Below are 22,298 nucleotides of genomic sequence, written 5' to 3' on the forward strand. Positions count from 1 at the left end.
CTTCATACTATGGAATTGATGACGTTCCTCAGAGTCAATATACGTGTGTAGACTTAACACTAGGTGAGGATTCATGACTGTTACTAGCAGGTTTTACAGCATTTCAGTATTTCCATACTAATGTTTAGGTTTGGATTTGAGTAAGACCTGCCCGGTGATCTTCAGACTCTGGGAAGTGGCAGGAGTTTCAGTTTGTATTTTATCTCTGGTTGCTCAAGATCATCTGTAGACGTATTTGGGAGAGAAGTTTCAGGCATATTTTTACTATCTATCTTCTCTTCATTTGTATTTCCAGAGCATTTGGAAATAGCATTATATAGCTGAACAATGTCTGGGAGAACATAAAAAATAGAAAATAACAGTAAATAACAAAAATACAAAGCAGAAACCCCTTATTAACAGAGGCTGAAGAATGTAGCCTTTGGTGGTTTGTTTTTGGATTGAAATGAGTGCCATTTTGTCAATGTCATCTACAGCAAATTATTCACAACTGGCATGAGAACTGCCATCATGTGTGGCCACTTTAAATACAGGTATTTCATTTCTTCTTGGTGCTTTCAGAAAATGAACAGATCTTCCTGAGCATAATTGTTAATGTACCAGTTCTGGAGCAAGTGTTAAAGATGAGGAAATACAACTGAGAAACAAGTGATTTTACCAGTGGGAAATGATCAAGTGCCAAGCTGAGGCTTATGGTACTTTCTGTGAGTGCTGACAAGAGCTTTCTCTTCATTCTCCAGCCCAGTGGAGAGGTGGCAATCCTCTGCAGTCAGTGTGCTCTCTGCTGTGTTTGAGGTTTGTGGACTAGATTTAGTCTGCTACAGGTTTACCAAATTGCTGCCTTTGGCCAAGGAGATGTATTTTTATGCCCCCATAAGGTGAGGCATCAATACCCCCCTAGATCTGGTGGGACAATCTGACTTCCCTTTAGTGGATAAATGAGTGAGCAAAAGATTGCAGGATAGCTGTGGATATGGGTTATGGGGCACCCAAGTTTAGCTGCCAGAAGAGGCAGGATTTTGTAGAGCTTTCTTGTAGTAAGAGAGCATCAGTATTCTAAAAATCTTGTGTTCTGTTGTTCATAAAAAATCTGTACCACCCACAGAGAGGACCACTGACCAAGGACATCAGCAGAGTTTAAAGGATGGACTTAACCTCTTCTAACTTTCTTTTAGATCTGAGCACTTGTCACCTAAACTGTGGTTCAGCATTTCCTTAGAATCACTCTTCCTTTAAAAAGCTGAACAGAAACTGCATTTACTCCTGCCCTTTTGCAAGCGATATATATTTGGTGTTTTCATATCGTAAGATGGAAATACAGATATTCTTTTAATTGGATAATTCTGTCCTGTTATATATGCACTTCAAATGAGGCTACTTCACTGGAAATAATACATTATGATGAAAAGTATATTTATGTGATGCTAAAAGCAGTTTTCACATGGTTTATGACAAAGATCCCCTTCTGAGTCTATGCATAACAAGACTGAATTCAGGTAAAACGGTCAATTCCACCTGACAATGCAAAGCTAGTGTTAATCAATAAACAAATACACATTGCTTTGCTGTTTCAGAATGTAGCTGTGAATGACATTCCTGAGCTCATGTTCTGCACTTTTAAGTATTTTCATGACAAAAGCAAGGTGTGTAGGGGGGAATTTTAAGACATACTACAGCAAATCAGTAGAGAACATACTGTTTTACTCAAAAGCCTTAATGATTGCCTCCTGAGCCTCTGTATTAGCACAACTGTTTAGATTCTGGTTTTGAGAAGTTATTCTGACTTAACCCTGTGGTAAACCTTTAACATTTGTTTTAACAAAAGATGAAATATGATGATATTATGTTCTGGTTTTTTGTCAGTGCTACATGGTAGTGATGAAGGTATTCCGGATAGCACAGTGATAGGACATGTAGGACAAGAGGTAATAGCTTTAAACCGGAAAAGGTCAAGTTTAGGTTAGATATAAGGAAGAAATTCTGTACTGTGGGAGGCGGTGAGGCCCTGGCACAGGTTGCCCAGAGAAGTTGTGGCTGTCCCATCCCTGGCAGTGCTCAAGGCCAGGTTGGACGGGGCTTGGAGCAACCTGGTCTAGTGGAAGGTGTCCCTCCCCATGACAGGGGGTTGGAACTGGATGAGCTTTAAGATCCCTTCCCACCCAAACTATTGTGTGATTCTGTCTTGAACAGATGAACTACATTTTGATGTGATTTTTTTTTTTCCCAGCAGTATATGTGTACATGCATGCTTATGTTTTATATAAAAATTTATATACATATATGTATTTAGTGGTGTGTATATATATATACACACAGAAATTAAATAATTTAGGGTGTAAACAATATTCTGGAGCATTCTATTGATGTATGACCTTGAAATCTCAATGTTTCCCTTTCTCTGCAGGGAATACTCCAGATGAGTATTCAGTGCTACCTAGTATAGAATGACATGTGACAGCTACTTACTTATCACTTTTGCAACTGCCTCTTGATCAATATGTATAAAACGGCTCAGTGACGGGTGTTGACTGATTAATTTCTTATTAGCAAAAGTACAGAAGTACAACTAAGGCCTGATGATGGTGGAATAAATTTTGGTTTTTCAAAAAGATTAAACCAAAAATAACTGCCTCTTCCACAGCAAAAGAGAACAATGCTAAGCCCTATTCTGCACAGTCACTCCCAGTGGATGCTAACAAATTTGGAAGGGCAAGGCAGGTGAGGGCACTCTTAAATTCTCTAAAGTTCTAGCTGGTAATGTGTTCATTATGGTATGGTCTTGGTACTCCATGCTCCTGAATACCTCTAGCTTTATAAAAATCAATATGCAAAAAAATGAGTAACCTCCTAGAACCTGTATCTCTTATGAAGACTGAATAGCCCATCTCCCGAAGTATTATGTGGGAATTTCTGATGCAAGCCAAACCCTTGTATTTTCCCCCCAGGGATGTGAAAAGTGTTCTTTTCTGTGTGTTGTGCTCATGTTGTCAGCACAGCTCCTTTCCTCCTTGTTGCTGGTGTTGCTTGCCCAACATGCAGGTGTCATGAGGAGACACACAGTGGAATTCTTACAGCCTTGAGAAACCACTGAGGCTGATATCCTGGTATGAACAATTGGGCTGAATGTTAGCTGGGGAAAGTGTATATGTTGTCCATAAATATTTGAAGTACAGTGGGAGGAAGGCTTAGGCTTGCTTGAAATTTTCTTTTTAATTGCTGGGATATCCTTGTCAGCTAGTAAGTACACTTTTGTTACTTGTCCAGAAAAACTCATCAAAGTACACTTTGAGCAGTTCTATAGGAGCAGGAAGAAGAGGGAGCTGACTGGATCTTTCTGGATCATCTTCATCTCTGACTGGACTCAGGTGAGGAGGCGTTTTGACTTCTAGAGCAGTGTTCTTTTTTGTCCTCCAGTGCTAGCTCTCCCTCTTTAAAACATTTTTTTTTTAAAAAAAGCTATTGCAAAGGCAGATTTTGCTCATTTGAAGTGACTGATGGTCAAATATTCTGTTATTTTCCAGAAAGTAAAGATGAGGTTTATTTTTCACTTCGATTACACAGATTGTCTTTTGCAGCGCAAGGAAATGCTGCTGTACCTATGTAACTCCTGTGTATCTGTAAAGGAAAGTGGTGGTGAGGCAGCTCACGACTTAGTGTGAGCATGTCTAGAAAAAGCTGTCTGTGTCCTTTGATTCTGCTCTGGTTTTCTCTCTCTTCCAAGAGAAGAGGAATTTCAAACAAAATCTTTTCCGAGGCCTTAGGTCTTGGAAAGTGCACAATAATGGGTGCTGCTTTTATGGGTCATAATTTCTATTCTACCATTTTAGTATGTTTACAGAATCACAGAATCACAGAATCCCAAGGGTTGGAAGGGACCTAAAAAGATCATCTAGTCCAACCCCCCTGCAAGAGCAGGGTAACCTACAGTACATCACACAGGAACTTGTCCAGGCGGGCCTTGAATATCTCCAGTGTAGGAGACTCCACAACCCCCCTGGGCAACCTGTTCCAGTGCTCTGTCACTCTTACAGTAAAGAAGTTCTTCCTGATGTTAACGTGGAACTTCCTATGCTCCAGTTTACACCCATTGCCCCTTGTCCTATCACTGGATATCACTGAAAAAAGCCTAGCTCCATCATCCTGACACCCACCCTTTACATATTTGTAAACATTGATGAGGTCACCCCTCAGTCTCCTCTTTTGCAAGCTAAAGAGACCCAGCTCCCTCAGCCTCTCCTCATAAGGGGGATGTTCCACTCCCTTAATCATCTTTGTGGCTCTGCGCTGGACTCCTTCAAGCAATTCCTTGTCCTTCTTGAACAGAGGGGCCCAGAACTGGACGCAATATTCCAGATGCGGCCTCACCAAGGCTGAGTAGAGGGGGAGGAGAACCTCTCTTGACCTACTAACCACTCCCTTTCTAATGCACCCTAAGATGCCATTTGCCTTCTTGGCCACAAGAGCACATTGCTGGCTCATGGTCATCCTCCTATCCACCAGGACCCCCAGGTCCCTTTCCCGTTCACTACTTTCCAGCAGGTCACCCCCCAACCTGTACTGGTACATGGGGTTGTTCTTCCCCAGATGCAAGACTCTACACTTGCCCTTGTTAAATTTCATCAAGTTTCTCCCCGCCCAACTCTCCAGCATGTCCAGGTCTCGCTGAATGGCAGCACAGTCCTCTGGTGTGTCAGCCACTCCTCCCAGTTTTGTGTCATCAGCAAACTTGCTGAGGGTGCACTCAGTTCCCTCATCCAGGTCATTGATGAAAATATTAAACAGCACCGGTCCCAGCACCGACCCCTGAGGGACTCCACTAGTCACAGACCTCCAGCTAGATTCTGCGCCATTGACCACAACTCTCTGCCTTCTTCCTTTCAACCAGTTCTCGATCCACCTCACTACTTGATCGTCAAGCCCACACTTCTTTAGCTTATCTATGAGGATGCTGTGGGAGACAGTATCAAATGCCTTACTGAAATCAAGAAAAACCACATCTACCGCTCTACCATCATCGCTCCACCTAGTCACTTCCTCATAGAAGGCTATAAGGTTGGTCATACATGACTTCCCCCTCATAAAACCATGTTGGCTGTTCTTAATGACCCCCTCATCCTTGATATGCCTAGTGATGGAGTCAAGAATAAGTTGTTCCATCATCTTTCCAGGGATGTTTAACCACAGATTTAAACCCATTTCCCTTTTTATGTAAGTTACCACATTTATTACATGTTGCAAAACAAAGGAAAAAGCATATTATAATGCATGTATTTTACATATAGCTGAATTGCTGTAGTATAAAGTCATCTTTGAAGTCTAGATTTATGGGGTCTTTTCCCCAATGTTTATTTCCACTGTAGTTATTAGAATTGCAGTGCAATCAAATGTACATGCACCAGGTACCACTGAGGGATTCCCAGTAACGTTCTGGTTTAGAGAAGCTGAAGAAAACTGCCTCTCAGTGGAGGCCCCACAGGAACTGAGGGGAGCAGCAGTGTTAGAATGGGTGTGTAGCAGGGAGGCTGGATAGCACCCATCATCGCTTGGTCAGACCACATGGGTCACTGGAGTTGTTTTTGGGTTTTTTATCTCACTTCAGCAGTGGGAATAATTGCTATTTGCTTTGGGCAAATGCTAGACATACTCATTTTGGTATGAAACAAAACAGTTCAGAGCTCCGCTCCTTGCTTTCAGTTTCGTGAAGTCTTTCTTTTTTATACGAACTCTCCCTCAGTTCTCATTAAAAAAAAATCCAAACCAAACCAAGAAAGTGACCGCTCAGAGTACAATAGACCTGTAAGTATCAAGAAGAGGCTGATTTGATCTGTACTACTTGTTTTTCTGTTATGGCTGCATTTCCATGCACTGAAGTCTTGGTATCTTTGCTGAAAGGAAGCTTAGTTTAGCTTGTTACTCCGAGTTGTGATTTCTCTATCTGAATGTGCTGTTTCCTCTTCATTCATCTGGAATGCCTGTGAAAAATAAGTCCAATTGGTGAGTGGAAGAACTTGGGAACGTTCAAAATGCATGCCATGCACTGAGCCTTCTCCCATCGGGACACTGCACATGTTCCAGTGTGCAAAAGGCTTGGCCCGCTTCTGCAGCAACATCCTGTTCTCTCTCTACAGGTTGAAATCAAAGCTTCTTTATCTTGTCTAGCTGTGGTACCCTGACACTTGGGTTATTGATGGCCTTTCAGGGTTCTCATTTTAATGGAAGTTTTCACTCAAACAGGCCTGAGGGGCCTCTGAAATTGGTCCAAGTGCAGTTGTTAAGCCTGTCTTTATTGGCTAATACTGTTTTCCTGTTGTTGGCTCAGCATTTTCTTCTCTAAGAGGCAGATGTATGGTAGTTATATATAGCAGAAGGTTGAACACATATAATTAATATGCCACATGACTTATTAAACAGTCATAAGAAACAATACTGCTAGCTGGTCCTGAATGTGAAGCCAGTCTGTAAAAGACAGTTTGGCCCATAACCAGCTCCAAAAGAGGTTATGACTGTTACTTAAGGTAACAAACAACAAAATAAAAAGAACAAATAGGGTAATAAAAGGGAGGGAATTTACATACAAATAAAAGCAGCTGGAAATACAGTGTTCTGTTTTATCTCATCAGACTTTTTCTTCCTCTCCTCATCCCAGTCTTATCTGTGAACAGAGATGGCATTCCATTCCCACCTCCTTAAAGGCAGGGAGAAAGACAGAGTGTATTCATACTTTTTGCTGTTGCTCTTAGATGGAGCCATTTTTATCCAAGTCTGTGGTATCCAGGGCACAGTGCATTTAAAAAAAGAAGTTGTAAGAACCATGAGCAATTGGAAGAAAAGTTCAGGCACTGAAAAGGAGGCCAACCCATGGAGAAATGTCAGGGGGTTCATTTTTATCTTTCTTCCAACAGGTGCTGCTTTTCTCTTGTAGCACTTTACTTTATTTAATTTTATTTTTATTTTAAATTAATTCTCTTCCTTGTTTCAGTTGAGCCCTGGGGTTTTCTCTGTGACTTTATTTAGAAATGCTGCTGAAGAAATCTATGTGCGTGTACACATTATACACCTATACACTTGCATACACTGCACCATATCACACCACATCTTCACTTATATTTGTACACCAGTAGCTCAAGTGACCTACACAGGTCTCTCTGGAGGGAGAAAGGAGAAAATCCTCCCCCACTGCAGCTTCTAGTGTGCAGGTAAGACTTTTTATCACAAGTCTGGAGAACACTGATAGTAGGCAACAACTAGCTGTGAGAGATCAGGCTTGGGTGAAACCATCACTTAACTTCCAAATGGATTTCCATGGAGACAGCTGAACAGTAACAGTGTTTGGACTTTTTTATTCAATAAAAGTTTGAGTTATAAATATTTTCCATTTGTTTCCTATTTACAGCTGTAAAATATTTTAGGATAGCCTACCCATCACCTGTCATTCAATGTCTCTATAAATGCCATGAAAACATCATTGTGAAATAAAAAACGTCTTATTTTCAGCCCACAAACCCAATTTCCACACACTCACCAAATAAAATCAAATGAACAGAAGAGAGGAGAAAAGAAACTGGGGTGGGGAGTGGGTGGGCGTAGAGGGGCAGAAGGAATACAGTACAGCAGGCAACAACGCAGTATTTGCTACACAGTAGCAAAAGAAATGGGTAAAAAATTTAGTCTGCTATGATGACAAGCTTTTCAGGACATTTGTTATAGACCAGCGCTGTCCAGTGCATTTCTGAAGGACGAGTTGAAATCCAAATTCATTTTCATTGTTTTCCTGCAATTCCAGGCAACGCTTGGATTTTCGGTTCTGGATTGGACCTCCCTTTAAAGATGGTAAGGAAAAAAAAAAAAAAGAAAGAATTGTTTGGATTAAACATGGTGAACTTGTTGCATTGCTACTGTATGACAGCAGTATGATACACTGTATATAGATTAGAGAACATTCCAGCGTCCATCTACTGAAGTCCACTGCGACTGAAAAATGTTTCCGTTAGAGACAAGATAAGCACTAGAATGGATCTGGAGTGGAGGTTCCCTTTGTCACAGACTGGTTCAATCTCTGCTGCATTTTAGAATAAGCTCATTTGCCTGGTTAGTATTTCAGCAAATAGGGCTTCCAGAATAGAGCAGCATTTCTAGCTGTGCTTTTTAACCACAAGACAAAAGATTTCCTTTTTGCTTCATTTATCTAGCTTAGTGCACCTCTGAAAAATCAAAAAACAGGCAGGAGAGGACCAGTGCCTTGGCTGGAGGAGTCCTGTCTGTACGGTAAAATGCAAAAAATTGTTTATTCTTTGAATTCTGAAATGAACTGTCTTTTATGTTGCTAATCACCAGCATTGACTCTTCAATTCTCAGCTTAGTACTGCCATGCCTTCCACTGTTCAGTTGCAGCAGATCTTAAATCAGTGGGGCCATCACTCAGCTAAATATAGACCTAAATTACAATTAATGTAATGTAGATGACATAAGTTACCTTAAAAAAAAAAAAAAAAAAAAATCTGGTTTCAGTTGGGTCTTTCACCTCTTTTGTTTTTAATAAAGATAGTAGGTAACTTGTACACAACAGCGTCTGGGAAGTTTCCTCCAAGATATAGCGAGCAGTGTAATTCACACAAGGGCCTGAAAGTCTGACTACAGTACTTGCCTACAGTATCTTGGACTCATGTAGTAGAGAATTACTGGTTTAATCTGAAAATCAAAGAATGGGATGCAAGTCAGTACAGATTAGTACAGCTAAAGTATCGATAGAGCAGCTGCATTTAGATTACTGATTTGTACAGTGGGGAAAAAAAGTTGCTATAAAAAGAAAATTACCACCCAACCACATACAAAACCCCACCTCATCAGTTTTGTTCAAGCCTGTATTATACTTTGCCTCAGAAAGTCCTAACAGGGATTGATTTCTATTATAATCACAAGGATACGGGCATAAATCTCATTTAAATGCTGAGTTTGCTTTTTCAGAGAAGGCTGCTCCTGAGACAAGAGTAGCTTGTGCCATTTAGAACAGGTTCTATTATGTTCAGACTGGTGACTAGAGGGGTACCCTCTTCTCCTATCCTATCCATAATACTCAGTAAGTACTTTGTGTGAGAAGTGAGAGTTCTAAAACTTTCTCTACGAGCTCTAAAACCTTTATTTTGGACCTTGCTAATGACATCCAGATTTAGGTTTGAAAGCTCTAAATATGGCTTTGGGTAAAAGATCATTTCTAGTATAATCCTCGAAATTTAAAACATGAGGCTCCCATCAATCCTCCTTCGTAGTCCTGTGTGCAATCTAGATACAATTTTTCACTGATTGCTTCACTTGACAGAGAGGCACACAGCAGGCATTTTAATATACCTCAATAGCAAAATGCTGACTGAACTGTATTTTCCCACTGCTGTGTAACTGTTATTGACATTCCTATTAATAATGGTAGTTAAATGTGGGTGTCTGGTGGGAGCATAAACTCTAAGCTATCTATAAGCAATATAACTGCTCGGCATACAAGAAACATGAAGAAATGACAATGGGAAATTAATCTAATCTTTATGATATGGTATTTGTTCCTTACCCTAAACACACCCTACCCCCTATGTTACTTCGGCCTTTTAAATCTCACTGTGGTGAGATTTTTTTTGTGTCTTTCCAAATGAATTCAGTGAGCTTTGATTTAGGTCCCTCAGACATGAAACACTGAGGTAACATGGATACTGTCTCATTGCCAAAACCCCTCAGTTGTGGGCTGGTTTTTTTGGTGGGCTTTTTTTCGTTTTGGTTTGGGTTGGGTTGGTTTTTTTTTCCCTTCATTTTTCCCCTGTTTCTCCACCCAGCAAAACATACATTTTCTATTCTTTATGAAAACTGTTGATTATGGTGGGTTTTTTTTTTTCTCTGCGCAGACTCAGTATTGTATGGCACACAGGGTCAGCTCTCTGGGTCTGGGAGTTGGGAGTTACGGTTTATCACAAGTTCATCTGCCTAAACCCAAAATTGAGATCAGCTTCCTTGTACTTACAGCTGATGCTGGGGGTGCTTGTGTTGTTGTGATTTAAGTTAACTAATTCTGTATCTTTCATTTATTAGTTAGTTCTTTTCTCAGTTTTGGTGTCTAAGACATCCTCAGGTCAGATCTTGCCTAAGGAAGCAAGGGAAAGATGTTGTCCCACTTCCTGTCTTGTCAGAAAACTAACTAGTTATGGGAGACTAGTTCAGGTCCATTACTTGCCCAAATGGTTTCTCCAGTCTGTTCATCATTAGCATTTGGAATCCTAGAGCCAAATACAAACAAAGGTGTCCTTTTAGTTAATTCTGGTTTTTATAACCATTTAGTAAAAATTGTATAAAACTGTACAGTCACGTTTACCACTTGCTCAGCAAAATGGTTTATTGTAATACTACACTTCATGCTAAGTGAAAGACAAGTTGCTTATCTGCTTCCCTTCCCCATCCTAGGTAAGACCTCTACTTTCCCATTCAAAAGCAAAAAATTGATAGCCTAAGGTTAGGTCTTTAATCATGATACATAAAATACAGTTCTATAGGCTGAAACAAGTTAAAGAGGAATTCTACCCATCTGAACTGAATCAGGATTAAGATCAATGCTGATGAAAGGCAGCTCAATGGCAGTAGAAGTCTCAAGAGGATAAATAAATATCCAGGTCATCTATTTCACAAAAATAGGCCTAACATAACATCACTAACAAATTTGGCTGAAAACTTGATGGGTTTTGCAACACAAATTGAAGCAATTCTTATGAGAAGCACAAATGTTCTCAGTGCCTGCTAGTAGCCTTAGATGCATATAAAACTGATGGAGTGCTTCATAAGCGTACTTTTAACGGTAACTCTATCTCAAGTCACACATCCTGTTATGACCAATAGCTATGGGAATGTGACATAACACACAGTGGAAAGCAATACTTTTGACTTGCTTTAGAATTATTGTACTTTCTGTAAGAGGTTTACTTTCAAGCCTTTCACTAAAGTAGAATCTATCCAATAACATGGCATCTAAGAATGCAATTTGCTGTGCCTGGAAACAACTGCAGTACAAAGATGGTCCAATATGCTTGGTAGGCAGTCCAACTTTCATGTAAAGACTGACATGGTTTTAGAAAGAACAGCATGTTGTAAGTATATACTTACATATTCCAGGTTAGAGCTGGAGTGCTAGTAAGCTGTGCAAAGTAATTAGACAGTCTTTGCTGAACTGTTTTATGGTTTTTGGTTTGGATTATTGGGACTGGTGGACGCACAGTTCCCAAACCTTCCCCTTCCTGTATTTATTCTGCAGGGCAGTAAAGTGGGATAGGTCCTCTCTAGAATACTGGTCCTTGCAGAACCAGGCTTAGTTGAAAGCTGTCATAAAGTTTCTCTAGTGTCTAGAAGGCTTCACAGCCAATGGGCTGCAAATGGGAAAGAGCATTGCTACAGCTTCCTTTGCAAATACCAGGGATGTTATACACTTTTTTTCTTTTTTTATATATATAAAGAAATATGTACAGTGTGCACACACCATGTAACCTGGAACTCTGCCCCTCCATACCACTGCTGCTGCAGAACTGGGGTAACATACCATGGCTCCTCAGACAAACGCCTTTCAGAACAAAGCATGCTCTTCATGACAAAAGTTGCATTAAGAAGTTTCTGTAAATGTATACCTAGCTAAAAAGTCCTGAACAGCTCATGGGTTTTCTTGCCCAAAAGCTCACCTTATGGTTACTTATCACTTGCGCTGGATGCTGCCTTGTAGTCAGATGACATTTTACTGGTCACAGGGTATTTTTTTTTTCCCTGTCTAGATTTAACAGAAATTTACTTTATTCTCTTTCTTCAGTAAGAATTCTCTTCACTAAGAACCAAGTAATTTTCTGTTCTTTGTTACTCTGAAGTGAGACTGCCAAGGTTGTGTTTTGATATATGAACAAAAAGCACTCAGCAGGAAAAGAACAGAAATGCTACTTCACACAGTTTAGGTATCTTAGAGAAGGATTCAGATGTGGATATATGGCACCATTAAAGCTGAATAAATAATTCAAAACACCTAATTGACTTGGTCAGTTTAGTCATTGTTTGTACTTGGCACATCTGCTAGATGTGATCCATGGCATTCCTGTTGTTTAGGTAGGTGCGACAGGTTCTGTGAGGTGCCAGCTGTTGTACTGGGTTTCCAAATTTCCCAGAAAAAGCTATGAAGAAAGGAAAAATAGGGAAGTGAGGTTGCTGCTTTAGACTGAACTAGCTCTTGGGCATGAAGCTTAAGACAGGGTTTGATCACTTGTAAAAATGAGGGATATTAAATGAATGCTGGAGGCTTTCGGCATTACTGAAAAGCAGACTGATAGCTTAACTACTTTTTTTTTACAGATTTTAAGATACTTTTTTCTCATCCCATTAAATCTCAAGTTATTCTATCTAAAAGAGAGAGGAAAAAAACAGAAGTGCTCTCAGTTGCCTAACCATGACTATTTCAGGAAAAGGTCTTACAAGTTTAATAAGTGTATCCAATCTTGTATCAGTTATGCTGTATAGATGGTTGCATTCACTAGAATGTAATTTTCTCTTTGTACCTCAGTGATGCACCTCAAATATTTACATGTTCACTCTGCCTTTGAGATAGAAACTCTGATCTTCACTACTGCTTCAATACATTTGAATCAAATTATGCTGAGATATATATAACATGGATGGTCTCCACTCCAAACAGATCGCAGGATCTTCTCATTCATTTACCCAGATTTTCAGTGACTGTTAATACACCAAATTGAGTCCTAAAAAAAAATTACTCAATTTTTACAAGTCATTTTGTCTTTTCTGTGGTCACTCTGTATGGATGCTGCTGCTTTGAGAAAGTGTTCTTAGGAAAAAGTGAATTATGTAGCTCATGAAGTAAAATTAGTGTATTTTCAGTATTGCCCATTGCTTGGAAATATTGGATGATGTTATTGAGACTAGAATTTCTGATTTATAGTGGTATGAAGGATACAGGTATATATAGTGGTATATATAGGTAATTGATTAATTCCTTCTCCAGTCTTCTTCCAACTCTTTGGCCTACAGGTGCTCTGTAAGTACCCCAGGCTCTATGACATACTCTTTGCTCAAAAGTTAATTTTAACTATTTAAATTGAAGTATTTCTCAGTGAAGTATATTGTTAGCTGTTGCCCTTCTTCAAGGGCACTTAGCACCTCATATATTTGATCTGGGTACTGTTAAAACAAGGTTCATTTAACTGCCATTATGTGTATGAAATATTATACAGTATCTATTATATATAACATAGTAACTTGCATATTCAAAAATGTTGTCTGTCAGCTATTTAGATCACTATTTGCTAGGAGAATTAGAATCTTTTACAGGTGCTTCTTAAATGTGAACTTATTTTTCTAATACTAACCAAAACTGCTGTGTACAACATGAACTTAGGTGGAATTATAATAGGGATCAGCCAGACCATTGCTTAAGGAAAAAAAATTGCATTTTTCCCCTGCTCCTCACTTCTCCTCCTGCACTCAGGTTCTGGTAGCCAGGTTGCCTGGTAGCCATGCAGCACTGGCCTTACATCCACTGCTAAAGACATCCTCTGACAATGGAATTAGACATATCATTCAATCATTGTTACAACAATTTTATGTCTACATCACTCTTCATTTCATTCCACTACCAAGACTTCTGAGTGTTCAAATTTTACATAATCATAAATGGTAAATTTTTATATTGCTGCAACAAATTTTTAATACCGCAGCTGTGACAAATCAAACAATGCAGCCTTATCTGTACGTCCAAAGTAGGTTTTAGTAACCATTGGACTCTGCAATCCTTTTGGTTTTTTTAACCTAGATTGGCTATGTGAATGTAGAACAGTCTAGGTTCTGAGCAGAGCCCTCTAAAGGTGTAATAGTTACATCTTCAGGAAATACACAATGCTGTTAATTACAGAATTTAAATAAAACAATTTCCTGGCAAAAGGAAATGCAGTTTCATAAAGAGAATGTAATTGGAGGAGAAAACAAATTACAGAGAAACAGCATAAAAATCAGAAATGGAATGTATGGATTTATACCCATCAGTAATATTTTCCACATATAATTTTGTCACAGATTTATAAAAGATTACAAAGTCCCATTGTTAATAGCAAGATTAGAAAAATAAAAAATTAAAATTAAAAAGATTAAAAAAAAAATACCTTGCAAAGAAATACATTCAAGCCTTCACTGAAATACAAAGAAGCTCTTTAGGATATGATACCTGGAACTGCAGTTTACTACAGAAGATGGTGACAGAACTAAGAAAAACGAAGGAGGATTTAGAGCAGAATACAGTAGCCAGAGTAGAAGGATCATTAGGTATTTTTCAAAAAGTAAACATGAATCATTATTGTGGCCAGGAAATCATTCTGACATAGTGGAAGAACATCTGCAGAAACAAATATTCTAAGTATGCAATATGACTTTTTAATTAGTTATTGAACACTATTATGTTGCTCTTCTGATAACTAGGATTACCTAGTAAGTCCTTTGTAGAAATGGAAAAACTAGCTTTATGCTAAGCAGTTGATAATGATGCACAAGGTTTTTCTGACTACAGCTGTTGTCCTGAGTAACAAGTTAACAGGACAGCTCATTTAGAAATAAACTGAATGCCTTTTTGAGAACTGACACTCATGAAAGAGTAAGCTCCAGAAGTACCTGTTGGTGAGAGGTGATTTACAGGTTGACATTTGCTAATTTTTCTTTCTCACTATTGAAGGGGATGCTGTTTGTTAAGTGTGTCTCCTGCATCCTGCTTTTGTCATTTACTACTTACTGTCCTACTTGGGGAAAAAAACCCACAAACAACCAAACAGGAAACTAAATGCAGAACCTGCTACACTGAGTTGTAGCTGGCTCCTAGGTGCTCTAACTAGTTGTGAATGCTCTAAAGTTCTGAATTAGAACTTAAGATGTGTTTCTGTACTATGTAAGTTACCTGGCCAATAAAAAAGAATCCGAAGTTAATGTTCTGCACCGATGTCTCCTTAGGGTAACTTTGTTCTTTTTTTTTTTTCCTAAGACAATCTTTCTTTTCATAGATTGTGCCATACAGTAGCTGCCTCCATAGAGAAAGAATATTGTGATATAACTAGAAAACAGATGGGTGTGCTGGATATATTGGCTTTATTTGCATGTTTTAGAAATACATTTTGTGAAAAGATTAGAAAAGTTACCTTTTTGTCTTTGTTTCTGACATTATATATAAATGACTTCTGCAAACAAGTCAGGCTTGATTTATCTGCTTTGATCTAGGCTTGATTCAAGATGTCTAAAGTAGAAGACAGAGAAAGGCAACAAAGATGGTTTAAAGTGTGATGAAATATTCAGATGGGGGAACTACAAAATATAACAAAGCGAAGTAAAATTAGGACTTTGCTTAGGATGTAAATGAAAATTAGTGGGATCTGACTTCAGTAGTCGAAAGTTTTAATAGCTGTGAATGCCAATGTGAAGATGGTAAATGAACTTTCTACGGAAAAAAGGATTGTTAGAGTTAGAAATTTGTTATAATTGTGATTTATGTGGCTATTGGAAACCTGCTAAATTAATGGACACAGGCATCAATGTTCAGTGACTGACTAGATGTTTTTAGTGGCCTGAGTTAATTCTAAGAGCGCTGATAAAACAACTTTCTATAGGCATGCCAAGATGATCATTCAGACAAATCAAATGTTGGTCTCCATGAAGAGAAAGCATCAGCAATCAAGAAGGGAATCCTCCTGGTGCTCTAGTTTACTGCTGGCTCAGAATGGAGCTCATTTCTGTGAAGCAGCAAGCGCTGACCATTGCCTGAGACAGTCTTCTAGACAACGTAATTAATCTAGTTAATTAATTTTCTGATCTGTGATGTAGCAAATTGTGTATTCCTAGGTTTCACCTTTTTGATTGGTTTTGAAGCAAGCATCACTTCTGTATACAGAATCACAGAATTGTTTAGGTTGAAAAAGACCCTTAAGACCAGAGTCCAACTGTTAACCTAATACTACGTCCATCACTAAACCATGTCCCTAAGTGCCATCTACACCAGGTCTTTTTAATACCTCCAGGGATAGTGACTCAACTACTTACTTCCCTGGGCAGCCTGGGTAAAGACATTAAACAGAACTGGCTCAAATATGTTGCTTTCTAAGGCTCATTCTGCATTGCTTCTCCATGTGAAAGTCTTGTTAACATGTCTTGCCGCTTTTGAGTGTGCACAAGAAGCAATATTAGCTTGCTAATGAAAATCTGTTCAAAGCATGCACCTGGAGGCTATGACTAGGAACACCATACTGCCTTATTATGTTTTTTCTCCTTATGGATGAAAATACTGTTCTAACATAGCATATCTAGAAAACTAATGCAAAGAAGAAAAATCCACATTATTACTTACCAACCTCAGCACAGGGGATACCTAGTTACTCATCTTCAGCCAGACAAATAAGAACCTCCTTTCAGCACAATTAGAAACACCAAGATTTTATATTTTCCCTAGGAAAGATGAGACATTTCCTGCAGACATCTTAACAGACTCCCAAAGATTTATGGGGTTTAGATGAGAGAAAATATGCATTCCTATTTCTTTGTGAGGCCTAAATCTTACTAAAATGTAACTCCCTTGTAAACCAAAAAAATTGAATGACAGTTTTACTTCTTGTGTGTGTGGTGTATTCTAGGTTTTTCTAATCCGAGTGCTCAATATGAAGGCTTCCTAACTAATTTTAACCCAGAAACTGAACTCTTTGCATTGTCATTATATGCTTATGATTAAACCAATCTCTAGAGATGAAGAAATAAATTGATTGCCAACTGAAGGAAATTAAGAAATGAATTTGCACTAGTATTGCAATCGATCTGCATATCATAGCATGGGAATTTAGGCTGGGCTGTCTGGAACTCTGGTCTGAGTATCTAGTTATTTAAACTGGCTTTTTCTCTAGTAACCATACAAATCTGTTAGTTGATGCTAATTGATACTGGGAAAGCAATCTCCTTGCAGCTGCTGCACAAACCTTGCACAGTTGACACAGACAATGGAAATTACCTATTTTTTGTCTGTTATACTGTATATTGTCCCTGTCAGGTTCAGGATACCAAACTTGATGGCCTGATCATCTCACTAAGTAACAAACTTTTTTCTCATCATATATATAAATCATGGCATCCTGATTTAATTGCCTTCCAAGTGAATATTTTTCTCAAGCATTTGCATCTTGGTTTATAGGGTGCTATTTGGTAGCCAAAACTTGCTTACATACAGGTTCTTGTTTCCACTGGAATTAAAGATGCAACTTGTACTGACTTGATCAGGACAGAGTTTTGTTTTCACCTGGGAAATTAGAAGTAATATTATGTTTGCTAAAGATAAAAATAATTCCATCTGTCTTGCAGCTGAGGAGTGCAGAACCCAAGAAGTGACTGTTTCAGTAATGCAAATGAAGGACTAAGAACAGAGCTCCTGTCTCTCAAAACCCAGTCCCTTTATTTGGGAAGTGTTGGTTATTGGTCAAATCGTAGAAAACATTCTGGATTTGGCCATTCTTTTGCATACATGTCGTTATAATGCCATGCAGTACCTTGTCAGCAGCAGCTGTCATCTGTGATTTTTGGATGGAGCCTGTCTGGGTATCTGCAATTTGGAAAAATCAGGTGGAACTAGAACAAATAATTTCTTTGTAAATAAATGTGGTGTTTAAAATTATATGCTAAAATATGCAAATAAGGTATCTGTTTTGAAGGAAAAAAACATGGATATGTGTTAACTTTCTTCTAAATTAATTCAGCACAAGTGTCTTTGGAGCTTAAATGTAGTCCTCAGGAGAATAAATACTGCATAATGTGATATGCTGGGAAAGACTTGAAATGCACCCATTAAAAGCTTATTTTACTGCTGTATTCACACACAAACTTTCTAGCTGACAAGTTCTACACCTAATTTGCAAAGATTAAAACTTGCTATTAGAAAACTATTCCGAATAGAACACTGAACTTTTCCAAGGAAATTTTGGTTACTACTAACCTACAGCAATAACTGAAAGCAAATTTAACACCAGCTGTTAAAACACATTATAACAGTATTTGTATTTACTATTTTTTTCTGCACCTATTTTGCATATACATTTTCATATTTAAGTTGAAGTCAAGTATTCAAAATGGAGAATGATAATGCTTTCAGATTTGTGTACTTCTAAACAATCCCATTCTGCATTAATGGGACTAAAGAGTTTGTAGGCTTATAGTAAGACATTTTTCACAGAGTATAAAATATCCTTACTGTAATACACCTGCTTGTAGAGAGTGTTCAATGTGACAGGAATACTGGTTAAGTTGCACATGAATTAAGGACAAATTTAGTAGTGCAAAACAAAAATTAAAACACTAAGTATCACTTTCTCATGTCTAAGTAGAACAATGGTTCATGTTCCTTGTCCTCCAGCTACAACACTTTGTGCAATTATCCAGTTAGCTAAAATATTAAACACTGGCAAGTTAGGGCAGTATTTGATCAAAGACAGGTAAAGAATTGCAAGGTATAGAAAAAACTGCTGCTGATATACTGGACCCATACACCAACAGTGCATGGGGGCCTCTGGGGCTCATGGAAGTGCTCTTTTGTGGTCAAGGTTTAAAACTTTACAGTTGTCAACAGTGGTTATTTAAAAATCAGATAACCTCAGTAAAAATATGGGGCTTAACCTAGTCTGTTGGCTCAATTAACTGAAAAATTAGGCTCTGTTTTTATGTTTCTCCTGCAGGATCAAAATCTCAGTTTCTTTTAACAGGATCAGAATCACTTACTGTTCTGAGCTGACAGGCAGACAAACACTGCATAATTACATAGCTGTGTGGCAGTACAGCATGTCTTATATTGCAAATACACACTGAGTGTATTTGTGTCCTTTGGGGTTAAAAGTACAGCATAAATTCAAATTCCTGATAAATTAATGATGCACTTTTTCTACCCTGTGGCTCTCATAATTTTCTCACCACCCTAGGAGGAAATTCTTTCCTGTAAGGGTGGTGAGGCACTGGAATCAGTTGCCCAGGGGGGTTGTGAGTGCTCCATCGCTGGCGGTGTTCAAGGCCAGGCTGATGAAGCCTTGTGTGGGATGGTTTAGTGTGAGGTGTCCCTGCCCATGGCAGGGGGGTTGGAACTAGATGATCTTGAGGTCCTTTCCAACCCTAACTATTCTATGATTCTATAATGGAAGAATCTGAAGAAGTTCATGGGAACCATTGTTCCCTTAGACACACAACTCTACTAAAATTAATCCCTCCTGTACATCAATGTACGGGTTAAGAACTGGGAGTGGACATTAGAAGGAAACTGCTGTTTAATGGTGTTAGCCTCCACTTCTGAGGAAGGCATGCTCAGCAAGGAGGCATATGAAATTGGTACAGAGACTCTGCTTGCTTCACAGGCCTCCGGCTTAATCCTGCAGTCTGCATCGTGCATTCACTTACTTGTCTGGGGTGTGGCTGTGGGTAATGGTTCTGGCTAGCAGTAGTACTGCACATCCTTTGACTTTGTAAAACAAAGGCAGGGAAGAATAATTCAGGATGACTGCCTGGCAAAGGCCAGAATGTGTAGGAGGAATAAGATGTAAATACTTTCAGTAATTTTAAGGTCTATTTTACATTGCTACGTAGACTACTTAACCTATTACTTCATACCTATTTAAATGAGATCTGAATCATTACGTTTATCTGTGGAATACTGTCACTGAGTAACTAATTTGCTCGTCTCATTTGCTCTTGTCTGTCTTTCCTTCTCCTTCCAAAGCAATTCCTACTATGATATTTGGAAAATTATACATATGGTAAGTAGAGTTGTCAGCAATAAATTTTTATTTACAGCTTCTCAGCAAAGCATAAACCACCCACTGGAAGATTCCTGTGGACACCTCCAGCACTAACTAGAATCACAGTTCTCTGTAACACATAAAAGCTATGTTAGCACCGCAGGCAGATGCAAGTGTCAGTGGATAAGGGTAGTGCTTGAGCCCAGGCTTTGCACAGCCACTCCCTCCCATGAGCGCTGTCTATCCCTACAGATGTGTACTCTTATCTTTCTATGGCATCCACACTGGAATTTTAATTACATAGATTAACACAGCTTGTTGTATTGAAAAGAATTCAACATGGAACTGCCTTGAAAGGATTAATCTCTTCAGTTTTTAGCTCTGCCTCACGTCCTTTCTTATACCTCTTTTTCCACTGAGCCCTGACCTGTCATGTTTCTCACAACAGCAGTGACAGTGCGGCTGGTCTGGTTAAAAGCATAAGAAACAGTCACACCCATATCTGCATATAAACAGGAACACACTTCAAGGTAAGGAGTAATTGCAGAAAAACATCATCCTTTTGCCTTTTTTTATGCTGCTGAAGGAGTCTTAATGTTCCATAAAGTATTCTCTAGATGACCTCTGCCACCTGGGTCATGCATGTAGACATGAATTTCACTCATAGTCAGGCATTCTGTCATGCCTGCCTTTCTATCACCAAGAAACCTGAGTAATCAGACTGAGACTGAGATAATTCTTAAAAAAAACCCAAACCAATACACCTCCTCCAAAAAACGTGACTGAAGCATTTACAATGTTCTATTTCTTACTACACAGAACAAGCTTAACAGTACCAGATAGCTCAGAAGAGCATGGGTTTGGCCATAGTGTCTACTGAAAAATGTCCCGGAGTTTTGTGTCCAGGCGCACTGGCCTCCATCTCCTACATGTCAGTGCCTTCCTTGTTACCCAACAGCCCATGGCCGACAATCACTGCGGCAGCCTGAGGATGGCAGCTTTATTGAGCACATGGGCAGTGACTGCCATGCACATGTGCTGCTGACCTGGTGCTTCCTGCAAATGCTCTGTTGCACGGTGGAGCAGGCTGCTTCTGCCAGCACGCTGCATGTGCACCTCCTCCTTGCCATAAAGCACTCACAGGGTGCGAGCAGGATTAATTGTTTAGTACAAAACAAGGGAGACTCAGTGGCAACTGAGGTTAGGTTTCACTTACCTCACAGTTCATGATGCCAAAGCAGCTTCCTTGATATCATGTTTAAATTAGTATTTTAGTAAAATTCTGACTTTACTTCTATGCAATTCTTGTCTCTATCCTCTCTGCCTTGTGTCATTTCTCACGATCACCTACGATTTTGCTATAAGGTCTAATTTTGTTCTGATTAAATGAAAAAGTGGTAAGACAAGACTGATCTAGATGAACTGTCAAACACCTAGAAGACTCTTCAGCATTAAAAACATACCCAAAATAAGCATTTCCCTAAGAGAAGACTTGACAAACAATCTGAACAATAACATTCTTGAACACTACCCAGCTGACGGGAATCTTTTCAGGGCTAATTTACATAATTTGCCATAATTACAGTTATAATCTCTTGAAGAAGCCTTGGAAGGAAGCGTGTAACTGAAGCCTAAATTTTATTTGGTCCCATCGCATTTGGCAGCTTTACAAAACCGTGGAGCTGGGAAATTTGCTCAGCTATCTCCTGATTATACAAATGCGTCATACAAACTTTGAAGTTTGTCCTGTACCAAAAGATACCAAAAGATCTCTCAAGGCCTCTGTCCAGTCAGCCAGCATGATGTGTAATGAAAAATGTTTGAAGTACCAGTGGTGATTCCTTCCATGTAAGTGTCCATCAAATCACTATTCTATTCACAAGGTAAGCAGTGGACACCTGAGTGCCACCTGACTCCAGCTGGTTACCACTGTTACAGGTAGCCATGCAATTTAAAATTCTAACACCAAAGAAGATACTTTTTAAAGAAATAAAGTTCGACACACATGCACACACGTGTCTGTATGTGTACATACACGCACTTCTAATCATACAAATATGCAAATTAAGGATTAAATAATTCTGTAAGAGATCTACAGAAGCAAGAACTTGTCCACTAGCTGATGATAAGTCCTATTTTCTACTTTCTCTCAGTACATTTCAACATGTGCGGAAGGCAGGGCAAACACTGATTTCTGTGCTAGTTAGGGAAATCTAGTTCAATTAGTTTACTGTACTCTGGTTGGTAAAGTCTGTTTCCCATTCCCTTTCTCAGGCAATTCTCCACTTGCACTGCTGCATTTTTAATTATATGTATAATCAGATAGTCTTGTTGAAAGGCTAGAGAATCCAGAGAAGTTAAAGCATGCTTGCAGCCAAAGCTATGGTCAGCATCTACATTTTAATTTATATTTCACAAACTTCAAAACTATATAAGCATCAATGTTTACAGTCCTGCTTATTTTCAAGAGTTCTGCTCATTGTGTAACATGGAAAA

At 38.9% G+C, this 22,298-nt stretch overlaps 1 protein-coding gene across 11 annotated transcripts in view; it reads right to left on the reverse strand.

Moving 5' to 3' along the window:
- GALNT18 (polypeptide N-acetylgalactosaminyltransferase 18) overlaps nt 1-22,298 on the reverse strand; it is a 261,201-nt gene that overhangs the window by 11,893 nt on the left and 227,010 nt on the right. For 4 of the 11 annotated variants that reach the window (XM_065683057.1, XM_065683061.1, XM_065683053.1 and 1 more), the window contains one exon: nt 7,314-7,819. The exons of 1 other annotated variant lie outside the window; for it this stretch is intronic. In XM_065683057.1, coding sequence (XP_065539129.1) covers nt 7,673-7,819 — 147 coding nt within the window. In that variant the 3' untranslated portion in view covers nt 7,314-7,672. Of the gene's footprint in view, nt 1-7,313; nt 7,820-8,647; nt 10,257-15,194; nt 15,290-16,393; nt 16,492-16,528; nt 17,630-22,298 lie in introns of those variants that run through there. 6 more of the 11 variants (XR_010613540.1, XR_010613539.1, XR_010613541.1 and 3 more) reach the window with 6 other exon arrangements.

Source organism: Lathamus discolor, chromosome 6, assembly GCF_037157495.1.
Source record: "Lathamus discolor isolate bLatDis1 chromosome 6, bLatDis1.hap1, whole genome shotgun sequence".
In the NCBI taxonomy this organism is placed as follows: domain Eukaryota; kingdom Metazoa; phylum Chordata; class Aves; order Psittaciformes; family Psittacidae; genus Lathamus; species Lathamus discolor.